At 41.3% G+C, this 15,643-nt stretch overlaps 1 protein-coding gene across 11 annotated transcripts; it reads left to right on the forward strand.

Moving 5' to 3' along the window:
- Window positions 1-497: 497 nt before the first annotated feature.
- ncoa5 (nuclear receptor coactivator 5) lies at window positions 498-14,976 on the forward strand. Of its 11 annotated transcripts, none has more exons than XM_083938591.1 (13): window positions 498-597; window positions 1,801-1,938; window positions 3,248-3,309; window positions 4,665-4,958; window positions 5,138-5,245; window positions 10,190-10,253; window positions 11,407-11,649; window positions 11,735-11,856; window positions 12,199-12,355; window positions 12,505-12,707; window positions 12,850-13,054; window positions 13,221-13,312; window positions 14,020-14,976. In XM_083938591.1, the coding sequence occupies exons 4-13, from the start codon at window positions 4,790-4,792 to the stop codon at window positions 14,577-14,579; spliced, it is 1,923 nt and encodes a 640-aa protein (XP_083794717.1). In that variant the 5' UTR covers window positions 498-597; window positions 1,801-1,938; window positions 3,248-3,309; window positions 4,665-4,789; the 3' UTR covers window positions 14,580-14,976. The 11 variants fall into 11 exon arrangements, with proteins under 11 accessions (XP_083794717.1, XP_083794714.1, XP_083794720.1 ...); XM_083938588.1 differs by having other exon boundaries at window positions 4,699-4,958; XM_083938594.1 differs by having other exon boundaries at window positions 4,699-4,958; window positions 12,508-12,707.
- The last annotated feature ends 667 nt before the right edge of the window (window positions 14,977-15,643 follow it).

The following is a 15,643-nucleotide window of genomic DNA, read 5'->3' on the forward strand; positions in this document are numbered from 1 at the left end:
TTATCAAGATTAAGATCCCATCACACTGGATTAAATAAGACGTTATTTTTATTGGGAAAAGTTCATTCAGATCTTTGTACAGTATGTTAGAAAACAGAAATCGCATGTAATTATACAATGTAGTAAATATATCGTGGACAATGTTGAAAGACAGAGCGAGAGAGGCAGGACGTGAGTGGGATTTGATAAGGTGTGGGAGACAGAGACAGGTTTATAGAGTTTATAGGTAACACTGGTTTGTTTTATAGGATAAAGTTGGTGAATATATATATATATATATATATATATATATATATATATATATATATATATATTCACCCAAAGCAGAATAAGATATATATATATATTATTCTGCTTTGTTTCGTCTCATTATTGTTATTATATAAGATAATTTAATGTAAATCTATCAACCACTAGAGCCTGTCCTACACACTCCGGCTCAGTAGGTGGCGGCAGGCACCTCACAGTTGGTGTTGCAATCCGCCAAAAAACGCAAAGCAGAAGAAGAAGCAGCTGCTTTACAAGAAGCCAGCGAGATCGTCAGGAGCTCTCCCCGTCGCTGAGAGGCTGTAACCGGTGATAAAATCAACAACGAAGGTGAGTGGGGAGTTGTACTGTTGTCTGTTATATAACGACATGTGCTGTAAAACATGAAACATCCGTGTAGCTGGACTATGTCACCGGGAAGCCGTTTGGTTTTCGGATCACGGGTATGCTAACGTTAAGTAGCGAGCTAACGGCTTCATGTTGCTACATCGTTAGCGCATGTGTGAGCTGTTAACGCACAGAGGTGTGGCGGAGTAAAGCTGCAGCCGTGATAATCTGAATTTAAACACAAAACAGCCCGGCTGAAGCCACACTACCTGTTTCCAGTGCTCACAGCCCGCTGCAGTGGCGTGGATGTTTCACGCCTTTTGCAGTGCGACCGCAGCCACAGAGTTCCGCGTACACGCCACGAACAGCGTGCCCCATCGCGTGCACGCGCATAGCTGAAACGTTTCACTACATGCATTGTGTCCCGTCTTTCTAGAGGTCGACCGACATGGGTTTTCTGTGGCCTGTGCCGATCTTTAGAAATCAGGACGGCCGATATTCAATGCAAATTTTTCATTTTTTTCTACGTTTGATAAAATATAACAGTTTAACCATAACAAATGATACAAAATATTAATAAGGGATTAGGCCTGTGAATGTTCTCATTTTTCCAGGTCATCGTTATCGCCAAAGCATTTCACTGAAATGCTTTTGAATGACTGAAATTGCTTTGGGAATAAGGAATTAGATTTCTCAGCCTTTTTTAGCAACTATTACAAAAAGAACACCACCACAATTTCAGGGTTACTAATTTAGTCTATAATTCCATTGTGATCTACAGTGTTTCCCCCAGGTTTACAGGTTAGATGGGATGACAATGACAAAAGAAATAACAGAGCCATGGTTTTCATGTGTTTCCAACGCACCGTAGCGGATTGCCTGGATGTTCTTTTTTTAGTGTGCCATTTTGACAACACACCTGCTAATGTCAAATTATCAGAAGCAACATGTTTTCCCCGGTATAGATTGCATCTATCTGGCTATGAACTGTTAAAGAATTATGTTTGAAACCTTCAGTGCAGTGTTTCACTTGACAGACAACGAGTGAGATAATGCACATGTACGGCATAATCCTCCTGCACCAACATGCACAGCTGGTTTCCAAAGTGTTTAGTAAACAGACGTTTGTTGCAAAGTCTCCCAAATAAATCAACACATACAGAAAAAAAATGTTGATGTTTCAATCTTCTGTTATTATGTGTGCAGTGTTTCGCTGGACAGACAACGAGCTACACAGTGCGTGTACGGCTTAACCACATCTGGTAATCAAAGTGTTTTCGCTGACAGACATTTGTTGCAAAGTCTGAGACTTTCACACTAACAGTGATTAAAAAGTACTAGAAGGTAAGAAGTCCTTGTGAATGCTTGATTAGTAGACTTTAATAAATAAGTGTAGTTTTCGGTGTGCGCACTATATTTCAATATGATAGTAGCGCCAAGAAATAAAAACTTTCACCCCTGCTCACACTGTTCATGGCCCTAGCCTAGCCAGAACTGACTTGACTCTTCGAAGTCCCCAACAGACTCCCACTGGGCTAAAATCCAATTACAACTTTACATTAATAAGCATGACAAGCTGCAAAACATGTCAGCATGCTCGTGTGGGTCAACGCCGTCTATCTGCCAGCTTCACTAAATCTCTCTGTTCAGCGCTGGTTGTAAATCGGTCCCTATAAGAAGCCTTTTCTTTTGCCTTATTCTTCTCCATCTCTTCAAAGTTGTCTCGTCATATCTCAGGTTAAATGCAGTGATTCTGTCTCTTTGTGATCAAAACTCTGTATGTACTCACCTCTCTGGTGCAGTGTTGCCCTGGCAAGCGATAGCGTGGGATTCCAACACGGGGGACGTGTTCAGACCCCTCCCAAATTGTCAGGTCTGCTCATTCTCAATAGTGGCCTTAGCTACATGATAGTCAATAGTAGTAATAGTCCAGGGCTCAAAATGTTTTACGCATCTTCCCAAAACTGCCCCGAAGCATGTTTGTTTTTTTCAATGTCACAAGGCAAATGGCCACAATCTAATTTATTTAAAAATCAACAACTTTGTTTATGCATATTACAGGCTCTACGTTTGCAAACACATGTGATGAGCCTTGTCTAAATGAAGCAGTTGCACCTGCATGATAACCGGCTTAACCTGCTCATGTGTTGGCCGATTATTTTAAAATAGCAGAAATCGGTCTACCCCTTTATGCATTGTATCCCTTCTTTCTCAGACCAGCTCAGTGTATGAATGAATGTATGAAATTAACACTGTCGATCTAGATAAGAAATTTTCCTAGGACATCGGTGTACGCAGTATAACTACTCATCCATTAATTGCGCATGCCCATATACAAAAGAAAATGAGGATTTCCATTAACAATAATTTTATTACTGGCGGTCTATCAATTGTGCCAGGAAGAAGCTTGTTTTGAGAATTAAAAGTTAATATATTAACCTTGTTTGGAGTTTTTTTTTATGAATACTAACTTTCTGATGATACATGGCGTTAAGTGAACACAGTGGACTTGCATTCCATCTGATCAGTCTTTCCTTTAGGACACCGTAACCAGCGTAGTGTCAAGCTACTACAGACATCTAAGAGCATTTTAAGTGATTTGTTTTCTTAACTGAGTAACTCCTTATTAATTTATATTTTCTCTTCCTTTCAGACACTTGGGGGTTTTTTAAATTCTGTGGACAAAGAATCCAGGGCATCCAGGTTCAAATTAGGGTATGTAAAGGGATGCTCCCTAAAAAGCATTATGTAAATTAAATCCAACCTTAAAGGTAATTTGAATACAAATGCCTTCACTTTCAAAAAGGGCTGTACCTAGTATAATTTTTTTTCTTTGAGGTTTTAGAAAAAAGCTTTGAATGACGTCAGAATTCGAATGTCAGTGTTGTGATTGAAGCTTCGAACTATTCGGTACAGCCCTACTTTCTAATGTCTGTTTGTAATGTATGTGTATTGGGAATTAAAAAGTCTAGAGATTTTCCTTTGCTGAAACCATGTGCCATGTGTGCAGCGCAAAACATCTACTTATTCAGAAGACTTGAGATCATTGGTTCCTTTTGGAAACAAGAAAACTTTCATATTTTGGCACTTTCAAGGTGATTTCATTTCTTCAATGCAACTTTTCCTCAAGATATTTTCACCATTTCAAGAGAAGAGAGGATTTAAACAAATGCTGCATTCCAATTTGTAGGAAACACTTGAACACAGAATTGTCTGTACTGCTATTTCATTAAATCATACAGACCTAATGAGGGTAATTTTAACTTATCGGTGCACTGCCTAATAATTTTACAGAGGGACACAGAGTGATGTGACCCAAATCTTGTGTTGTTAAACGTTGTTTATGTCTGGCTCTGGGATTGTAAAATAGGATGCGGCGAGTCCAGTTTTTGAGTTGTGGAGGCAGAGTCTCATAATGGTTCATCAAGCTGCACAGTTGATTCTTTCAGGGTATCTGTGCCTTTTGCTCCACTTTCTCTCACAATTGCAGGATAATGTCACAATTTTGTTTTGTGTCTAGTGTTCACAGCTTTGTGTCGCATACAGTGAAATGCGTGTTTTCACTATCGGCTTAAAGCCATTCTTTAACGGTGATGGCTCGTCTGTGGTACTACACAAAAATACATCCGTGTCAAGCAAAAGACCTTGTGGACCAGTTATGCAAGGCTTTTTACATCCCTACACGATGGAAAACCGGAACACTGTTATTTTGCATCACTGGATTTGCGTGGCGAATTTATATTTTTCGTTGAATATGCTCTGGATTAATCTTACACTTACTTCCCATCGTTGTCCTTTGCTGTGTCATAATTCAAGTAGCTCACGCGTACACAAAGCTCCATTTCAGCGTTAAACCTGCGGCGCAGAATGCACGACGCGTTCCAAGTTTTTTTTTTTTTTTTTACTCAAGGTTTCAGAAGAATTTGGGACTTTTGGTTACCTGCACGATTTGTTTCGAATTTGAATATTTGCTGCATTTGAAAATGAATTTGCCACAGCGTTTCAATTATCCGAACTTTCATATGATTTCGATTTCTGCAACTTTTGCTCTGCTTTTTCATCTTTCCAAGGAATTTGATCTCTTAACTCACTGACATGTTTCAGGATTGTGGGCAACAATTTAAAGACAGCCAAACTTTTTTCAAGCATTTGAGACGCACGAAGAAAGAAACCAGCAAATCATTTGGATCGAGTCATGTCTCGCCGAAGAAGCCGCAGCACATCGGCATCAAGATTTTCACGCTCCTGCAGCAGTAATGATCCTAGAGAACTGGAGAGACGCATTTTTGTTGGGAATTTGCCGACCTCTGACATGGAAAAGAAGGATTTGGAAGAGCTGTTCAGCACATATGGGAAGATAGTCGGTTAGTAATGCACAATACAAACAATACGCTTAATACATGACCATAATTTGAATCATGTCTAGTAGCATTATTTTTTTTTTAAATGAAATGCAAGCATGTCAAATTTGTAATAATGTCCCTACTGTTAGGTTTTTAAAGTGTTCCTAAGTCTTTACCACTTAAAAATTCTCCTTTTCCAGGCGTGTCCATGTTTCGTGGGTTTGGATTTGTACAATTTGAACGCATTGAGGAAGCCGAAGCTGCAAAGGCAGGCCATAAGGGGCGAATATATAAAGGTTATAAAATAGGTAAGCCTTGACTGCAATGGGTATGATTGTCTGGCCAAAGAGGATCATTCGTTTTTTATAAGTATACAGCGAGCAACCAAGTTACTGAAAGGTTTTTTTTTTTTTTTGGCAATGAAAATGTTTATCCTGAAGATTATCTGTTCTGGGGATTTGATGGGTTTGTAAGGATTAACCACAACAAATGGTTCCTTCTCTCATTTAGTTAATTTAACTAGAGGTCAACCTATTAATCGCTTTGGCCGATTAATCTGCGCCAATAGGACGTTTTACAAACTATCGGAATTGCCGCCACTTGGCCCTGATAGTGGCGAATGGCTTCAGTTTTTTTCCACAGCGCCATAAACTGCTTTAGTAGTGATAAAGTACAGACCCATTAAGAGTGTGGCTAAGATAAAAGATTAAGGTAAAATCCTAACATAATCACAATTCAAATCCCTCCACTACGGTTATTTTGTGGATCACTTAACCCCCCCACACTGTATTATATATAACTGCAACTAAATCATCCATGTATTAAATATATGAATATTATATAATAATTCTATATTAATCACATAACATACAGCTGTTAGATTGTTAATTAGTCGGCTATCGGCTTTTTTCCTGCTCCAAACGATCGTTATTACCGGCCTTTAAAAATCCACTATCAGTCGACCTAAGTTTAATGCCTAAAACGAACTGGTCTTTAAATGCTGTTTTAATGATGTGGTATGTTGCATCCAGTTACCCATGAACATGATGATAAAAGTGGAGCTCTATGCTTGCCCCCCATCTAAAGTTGCAATCCATCAAAGTTGGTACACGTCCCTAATTCCAGCTTCCATCCTAAAGGCGTACTAGTGCATCCGCCCGGGAAAAACAGACATAGACACCCACAGCAAACTGATGTTTATATTGCAAGTCTCTGAGCTTCATAAGCCTGGACCTACATCAATTAGAAATAATTTTACTAAAATACAACCAGGGCTTTAAACTAACTCTTTGGCTCACCTGCCAAGGGGATCGGTGGATGAAAGAATCCTTTGGCCAAGTAAATTCTTTACCGGCCATATAATAAATTGCCTCTTTTTGTTACATTTACTGTATTTGTTTCAGTACTTTTCATTGAGATAACAGTATTACATAGCAATACATGCTTAGAACAGAGGCCACGGTATTATTTAGAAATACATTTTAGTATTTAGGGCCTGAGCACCGACAGTTGTCGGAGAGGGACCTATTGAGCTTGAAGGAATTATAAATTTTCTCCTCCTACTACTCCTTTTCACCAAATGAATTGCCTTATTGGAAGCTTTGTCATATTCAAAAACTCACCAAACGTCACACAAAATTTAAGCTTGTTGGAAATTTACGTATTTCATTGGAGGTATACCATAAACTCAACAGGAAGTCGGCCATGTTGAGTTTCTTCTCCTACCGATTTAACCCGATCAACTTCAAAATCGGCCATTATCATTCAAAGACATGTGTGACCAAACGATACACGGCCCTTTTCCTTTTTTTTTTGCTTCATGTCGCCGTCACATTGCACCCAAGTTTGGCTTTTCGCCTTCAAACAGGAAGTAGCTGTAACTTGAGCAGGCATTGTCCAATCTGCACCAAATTGCTCATGATTCATAAGAGTCCCGTCCTGAATACAACCCCATCTTAATATTGACGCACAGTCATAGCGCCCTCTGCTGTCGACAAGAAGTCACATGTTTTTACATGTCTTTATACTTTACCACACTCCTCCTTGAGATTTAACACGATTGACGTCAAAATTGGTTAGAACCCTCTTAAGACATGTGACCAAAAGATACTTGGCGTTTGCGTCTCACTGCACCGTGTGGACGTGGCGCCAAATTCAGCCCTGTCGCCAAACAAGGGTTAGTTGTTCGTATCTGAGCATACATTGTCCATTTTTCACTACATTTCCTATACATGACAAGAGTCCCTGCCTGAACACATCTCCATCTCAATATTGACTCACAGTGAGAGCGCCCCCTATTGGCAAACACTAAATTACAGCCCCTTCACCAGGAGTGACCTAAAATTCTGAAAACCGGTAGGCACATAACTCGGCCAGGCGTACAAAAACTCCTCTTGGCTTGCGATATGCTAAGCTCAACAGGAAGTCGGTCATTTTGAATTTTATGGTTGGTTTTCCACTTGTACACGTGTCATACTTTAACAAACTCCTCCTAGGCATTTAACACGATCGACTTCAAAATCAGCCAGTATCATCTAAAGACATGTCTGATCAAATGATACTCTGCACTTTTTCCTTTTTTGGCTCTGTGTTGCTGTGGCATGACGTCCAAGTTTGACCTTTTGCCTTCAAACAGGAAGTAGCTGTAACTTCAGCATACATTTTCCAATCTGCACCACATTTCTCATGATTCATAAGAGTCCCGCCTTGAACATAACCACACCTTAATGTTGACAGTCATAACACCCCCTGCTGGCGACAAGAAGTCATGTGTTTTCACATGTCTTTTAACAAACCCTTCGCGCAGCATCCTGCAGTCGCGTAAAGGCCCAGCCGCAAGGGCTAGTCATCGCCGCTTGCAAATTGAAAAATTTAACATTGCAAAACAATGTTAACATTCATTCATTACTCATCAGAACTCCGGATGGGACCAATCAGATCCAGTGTGCATCTCTAATCAGAACTCCTCATCACTGTCTTCAGCAGACAGCCTCTTTGCACCACCATCCATACAGATGTTTCCCCTTTCATTTGACGTGAGCTCTGCGTTAATACTGTAATGGGGTCTGCTGGACTTTTACAGTATACGTACACAGAGTCTCAAATTCATAGTGGACATGTTATGTGTAATGACCATAGACTGTATAAAAAATAAGTAGACATACATTCTTCCGGGTCGGAGTGTGTGCTGTAAACTTTCATTCATACAGTTTATGGTCTCAATCTCTAATTTCAAGTCTTCAATACAGAATGCCATTCATTTAGTAAATAATGATCCCATTTAGAGTAAAAATAGATCATAACGCAGCGAATGCTTTAGGGTGGGGCTACACGGCCACCTGGCAATCAGGATATGTGTATCCACGGCACTGTGGACATTAAAATAACCGTGGACTTGTTTTTGGGTGTTGTCTGTGTTAAAGTCTCGGGACTTTGACCCTCTCACTGTGTTTTCACTTTATCACACTCCACTGGCACATTTTTGCCGCTGGAAATACAGCGGTCAGTCGCACTTTGCTAACCGAGCTGCAGTAGTTGGCACTAGAGTTACATGGTGTGAGTGTCACTGCCGGTGAACGTAGCTGACAATCGGAGCAAGCCTCTCAGCCACTGACTTAGGGCGCACCCACACTGTTTGTCCGTACCATGCCCCGGGCTTTGGGGTACATGTCCCCCCCCCCCCCCCCCCCCCCCCGCGGGCCAGGGCCATTTGTACTCACACTACCTGGGCCTCGCGAGAATGCTTCTTGCCTGTCCATACGTCATCACGCCATAACACGTCACACGCATTGATTGACGTCATCGCGATGCGTCTCTTTGTTTACAAATCTTTCCATAGACCTTAGAGTTTTTGTGCGTCTTGTCGACTGTTTTTGAATATTTTCATCTGACCAAATCTGCAGTAAACACTCCACCTCCGCATCACACCAACGTGAACCTTTCGGCGCCATTGTTTTAAATGTCCGCGCATGGTCTGTCTTTTTTTTTTCTATGTCCGAACAGGTGCACATAAAATGTGCACACGCTCGTGCATGTGCAAACGTGCTTTACAAAAGCCCACCTCTCCCAAACGGCCCGTAGCCGGCAAGCTGGCCGCAGCTAGGTGTGGTGCGGTTGCACTCACACTGGTCAAACGAACTAGACTTTACCCGTGGAACCTGTTTGGGCACGGTACGGATGGACAGTGTGAGTGCGCTCTAAAGTATGCCGGCTGACTTGTCAGGCCGCCTGTTTCTAAATGAGCTCCTGTGCCACATTATAGCTGTGCTCGGATCAAAGTCCCTCGCAAACTTGACTTGACGTGTATGCTATTTTGCTTTTGAGGGGAACTATTTTCTACAGCATTGACGCTGGGGGAGCTACTTCAGTGCGACACACAACAAATCACCGCTTTAGCGCTAACGTTAGCTACCGTCATAATTTATTATTTTATAGCAACTACAATGTTTTGCTATATCAGCATAATTTATTGCATGAGCACGACCATCGGGACAAACATTTACCCGCCCCGTGGCATGTAGCCCCCCAAAATTAAATCGCCAGGTGAATATTTTAGTCTCATTTGGCGAGTGGCGACCGCTAGTTTACAGCCCTGGCACAAAGTTGAAAAACGTGTTAATTTGTTTTGCAGAGGAAAGGGTATTAATACTTCAATCTAGCACACATTTACTTAATGCAAATGGCAGCTACAACATTGTTACAAGATGTTTCAAAACACAAACGGTTCACTGTGTAGGCCCGCCATGTTACGGAGGCTCGAATGACCGTTCCATTGTACTTTCCGTGTCCACCACCTCCACCCCCCGAGTATAATGGGTTGCAAAGCAAATAATCATAAGCGGATGAAGATGAGATGAGATAATAATAATTAATCATCAATAATCATTAAATTGTGGCAAAACCTGAATTTGTGAAATCTTGTTTTATTTCCAACACTGTCAAAATTTTCTTCAACGTGGAGTCGTACACAAATTTCAAAATCTGATTTGCATATTCAAGCTTGGCTAGAGGTTAGCCATTTTTTAAGGGAAAATAACTCCATTCATTTCTTCGCATTAAACTCTGTTCGACAGATTTGGCAACATGACTTGCTGCATTTCGACTCGTCCAGTTTGGACTTTCAAGCATGGAAATTGGAGCTCAAATTTATTTGGATCGAGGTCGTATTGACGCGGCCACTCCATTCTGCGTGAAAACATGAGCTGATTTACATGTCACTGTTATGTTCAACGTTTGGATTGATTTATTTTCAGATGTAAATATGGCAGTGGAGCGACGGCAAGCTAAACTTCAATCCCAGCAGAGCCCTCCACGAAGGTAAAGTAACGCGAAATGGGTATAAAGAACTACCATCACCTCTGAGGTGTATACAAAAGAGCGAAAGCGTATAACTTGTTCGTCAACTGTCATTTCCACCAGTGGTGAAGTCCGCTTAATGGGAAGCTTCCGTACGGTTAGATATGGCCTGTGATGGTTCATGGACAGTTGATGTTGCATCCTAAATTAAAATTTTCCAAGTGTTGAAATAAATAAAATAGACACATGAATGTAATTTAAAGTGTCTTTGTCTCAAAGATTCTTGTCTTACGTGCCTTTTTTCTTTTTTAGAAATACATTTTGGTATATAGGGCCCGAGCACCGACAAAGTCGTCGGAGAGGGACCTATTGAACTTGAAGGAATTATGACTTTTCTCCTCCTTTTCACCAAATGAATTGCCTTATTGGAAGCTTTGTCATATTCAAAATTCACCAAACGTCACACAAAATTCAAACTTGTTGGAAACGTATTTCATAGGAGGTATTTCGTAAACTCAACAGGAAATCAGCCATGTTGAATTTAGTGGCGATTTGTTTGTTTTTTTGTGTTTTCCCCCCCCGCACATTTTGGAGATTTGCACGTTTCATACTTTAACAAACTTCTCCTACAGATTTAACCCGATCAACTTCAAAATCAGTCAGGATCATCTAAAGACATGTGTGACCGAACGATACTGAAAACTTTCGAGTTTTCACTGCAATGTGTGGGCGTGGCGTTCTTGGTGTGGTTTAGAAATGCTTTCGGGCAACATAATATGTAGAGAGTTCAATTTTTCTTCTACAAATATATTAAATTAATAACGTACTAGATCTGTACTGTTCTACTTTAGTTCTAATTTTCCTGAGAATTTCAAGCAAATGAGCATTTTAAACACTGTGTCCAATTGCAGTATGAGAATGTGGCTTACCGAAGAACAAAATGGTTACCGTCACAAGCAAATTGCGCTAAATGTGCAAAATAACCTGCCTTGATCAAAAAGGTTAAACAGCCAAGCTACCTGTGTATTTCTCGAGCTGGATTACGGTCAATGAACCTCAAATGGTCGTCAAATCGATGTTGCGTACACGGATCTCTGGACATTTTCAAAAAATGGTTGTTGAAAAGACACTTATCTCTGACCGTCCTTGCACTAATTGATATATTTTCTCTCAGGGCCCCGTATAGCAGTTATGGGGAAAGCAAAGAGCCCCGGCCTCGGTCACGCTCACCTGTTTTTGGACGCGAATCTCGGGAGAGCCGCGATGGACGTGAGTCACGTGACAGCCGTGATGGTAGGGATCCAGGTAGAGAGTCGAGGCCGAGTGGCCACTCTCGAGACGGTGATTTTCGGTATCGCAGCTCGGAGACCAGAGACAAAGACCCCAGAGCTCCAGAGTCGCGGGATCCTGCACACAGGTGACTACTGATACTTAACCCATTAGTTGGAATTCCAGAGTTCCGTGGTTACATTTTCCTCTGACCCTGAAATGTTTCCGTACAGCAGAGATGACTACAACCGATACTTCCACACTGGCAGTGTTACAGAGGACTATTACCGGAGGAAGGATGAACCCTTCAGGGATCCTTTCAGAGATCCCTGGAATGGACGCCGTGAGCCGGAGGGTAAGTGTGGTACAGTGTACAGGCCATATTCTTTTCAGAAGTTTCTTTTTCCAACATCCCAAAAGTGATTTCCGAAACTCTGGGTATCATTTTTAATGCATTTTGTCGACTAGCTTAGTTGACCATCACTAGACAGCAGACGCAACAGGAGATCCAGGTTAACCACATTATTTTAACTATGTATTTCAGTCTCAAAAACGACAGTGTACTCGATTTTCTCTACAACTGCAGAAATTAGTGTCAGAGTTGAACCAAGAATTATGTGACTGATGCTTCATTAGGAGTGTTTTTTAAAGTCTGTTTAAAATTGTATTCAACTCCTGAAAATGTCTGACTTTCCAGTCTCCACCAACCTCTCCTCAGCATTAAATGATCGTGCTCGACCAGAAGAGCGTCGTCGTAATGAATTGTATCGACAGTACTATGAAGAACTCCAGCGGCGTTACGACATAGACCGTCCTGTAGACTGCTCTGTGATTGTCGTCAACAAGGCACAGAAGTATGTCCACACTATGTTCTTTATGGCAAACGCAGATCTTGGACCAGTAACCACTCTGTTTATTTTCCACCATTATATCGCATGTTTTCATTTCATGTTGCTCCTGTTTTTGTGTCTGCCCGTGTGTCCTTGTGCTTGAAAAACAACTGTAGGGAGTATGCTGAGACAGTCGGGCGGAAAGTTCGGGATTTGGGCATGGTGGTGGATCTTATCTTTCTCAACACTGAAGTGTCACTAACCCAGGCACTGGAGGATGTAGGTCGAGCCCGCACTCCCTTCGCCATCATCATTACTCAGCAGCACCAGGTCCATCGGTCCTGCACAGTCAACCTCTTGTTCGGCACACCCCAAGGTAATGCAAGATGACAGTATGTATCTGCTGGTTGGTGGGGTCAGTTTGGTCCCTCCAACCGCAAATAGCACATTCTTTCAAAGGTTTCTCTTTTTGTTGAAGTTACAACCTTCTAAAATGTGTTGTGTCTTAATCGCTGTAGAGCATCGAAACATGCCAATGCAGGACGCCATGATGCTGGTTGCCCACAATTTTGACGCCTACAAAGTTGAAAACCGTGAAAAAGAACGTGAGGAAATTGTCAGAAAGGCTGCCAAGATGGCAGACGATGTGTTATTGAGGGAGCCTGACAGAGAATGCCACCCCATTTCTGCGCTCACCACCATCACACTGCTGTCTGAAAACAGGTATCTGGTTTAATATCTTGAGACAAAAAGAATTATGTAATGTCTTGAATGAAAAATGTATTAATAAAATGTTGGAGCTGTGGATAATCGATGTTTCTATGAGACCTTAATTGCAGTTTCCATGTTTTACATCTGCCTTTGGTTTTTCTCTGTGATTTCCGGGTAGATTTGTAACCCCAGAGGAAATAGAGTGTCTTGCTGCCTACCTGAAGGACAAAAGAGCTCGGCTCCTACGAAGCACTGCAGACCCTCTTTCAGGTAAGGCGAAAAAGCGTCAGATTTTAAAGGATCAGTTTGATTTTTTTAAAGTATCTTTTTTTAAAACAATACTTGCATGAGAAAGAGAAATAGGTAGCTGTAATCATTCATCCTGTCCACACTGACTCTAAATGGGTCCTTCTCGGAAGTTATTTCTGTTATTGAGGACAAAAATATTCAGTTATCATTCTGTGCAAAATGCATTTGAAAGTTGAAGGTATAAGGCTTCGGCAGCATGAGGTAGACAGATAAAGTGGGTATTTTCCAAAGATGCGGTCTTTTTCCACATTGTCACCAGTCATCCAATGCAGCTCAGCAAGGAAACAGTCTGCGGAAACAAGACCCTACATTTGGACGATACCCACTTTATTTCCTCCTCAGATTGGTGAAACCTTGTTTACTTCAGCTCAACCTCACAATGTATTTTTATACAGAAAGAAGTCTGGATTTTGTTCCACATCTCTGTCTTGGAATTGTTTAAAAAAAAAAATTTTTTTCTTGACTAGTATGGTGAGGATCAATTATAGCAAACAAACTTACATTATTCAACAGGGATTATTGTTCCATTTACATAGACTTTCAAAATGTTCTCCTATTGTAAATTAGAAGTATTGCTCTGATTTTCTCTGTTGAAAAACAGGAGCTTTGAGGGTTGAGTATTGTCCTTTGCAGAGCAGCAAATTCTAACTAAACATTTCACTTTGCAGCTTCAACTCCTGCTGTAGCGCATCATGACGTTCAACCCTCCGCCACAGGACTGCCTCCTCCATCCCTTTCTACTCTCACAACCCCACAGTCCAGCCACCTCAGTCTATCAGCGGGTTCAAGCGCCTCAGCTAACCCCAGCCATCAGCAGGAGCTGCAGGCTAAAATCCTCAGCCTGTTTAACAGCGGTAGTGGGGTGTCAGGAGCTGCTGGTGGCCCGCCCTCCGTCTCCCAATCGCAGTCCTACAGCTCCCTTGCCCCCCCCCTTTCCCAGAACCAAGCTCGCCCGCCCATGACTGGCCCCTCTCCAGGTGCATCCCAGGGTTATGGCACCCCACCGGGCCGCATGCAAGTCCCACCAGTTGGTCAAAGACCCCCCAACACTGCTTCAGGTATCAATTTTGACAACCCGAGTGTACAGAAAGCGCTAGACACCCTCATTCAGAGTGGGCCGTCTATCAACCACCTGGTGGGCCCTGACTCCTCTCAGCAGCAACCCCCCAGGCCTTCACCCAGCATGGGCCAGGTCCCACCTATGTCCATGTACCCCCGACATTACTGATGGGTTGTAGAGAATTAATACCTCCTCCTAATGTGAGGATTCCTTCGAAACCAGTAGACACCACATCAATTCCCTGTGCAGTGAATTTACCATTTGTGTGTAGGTAGATTGTACGGTTGGTTGGCTGTTTTGTAAACGCTTTAAGTTAGTAAATATATTTTTTTTGAGTATTGTGTTGATTCAATTTTATGACTTGTCCAGACTACCTAGTGGTCTGTATTTTTGTTTCTTCTTACATGTGAGTTAAGCTATGAGGCAAAGTTGCCAGTGTGAAGTACAGTATGTTTTAGTTTATGATGACTTCCTTTCCAACCATGATGTCATGCATTATAGTTTTTGAGTGTCTTTTTTATTTTTTAACATTTTCCATTGTCAACTCAAAAGGTGATTAAAAACTCAAGACACAATTGCTGTAATAAAATGGTATTGGTTTATTGCATTTTGTGCTGACAAATCTATAAAATGGAACGGGTATCGCCAGAAGCCATAGAGATATAAGCATTTGAAATGTAAGATAAAACTACTTTTTCCTCTTTTTTTTTAATGTACCATGAAACACAATAGAGAATAATACAGGTTTGTTTTTTAATTTTAGAATATTTAACTTACACTGACACAAAAAACACCTCCACACTAACTGTATTTGATTTATTTACACTTAGCCCCCTCCCACCCCCGCCCCCAGCAGTTACAAGTGCACATGTACACACATACACACTCCCACAGAACTGAAAAGAACACACTACGGCTTTACCATAAGACTAGGTACAGTATCAAGGAAGAGTTATGAACAGTTCTGAATGAAAAACACTTTCCCATTACTGAAATTGGATACAAGTATGTCTTTGTGTGTATGCTGTCTATATCATCTATATCTACATCCATTACATTTGGCAAGCATCCATACAAAAATGTTTCCCACAACTCCAGTGAATTAAAAACAAACCCGGACAGTGACAAGATTTCTCTGTAGGGAAATACTGGTAATTATTAAATCAGTTGGATTTTTCAAAGGAAAATACAATTTTGGAAATACGTCATTCCCCAGGAGATCTAATAGATTT

This window comes from Echiichthys vipera (assembly GCF_963691815.1).
Source record: "Echiichthys vipera genome assembly, chromosome: X".
Lineage (NCBI taxonomy): Eukaryota > Metazoa > Chordata > Actinopteri > Perciformes > Trachinidae > Echiichthys > Echiichthys vipera.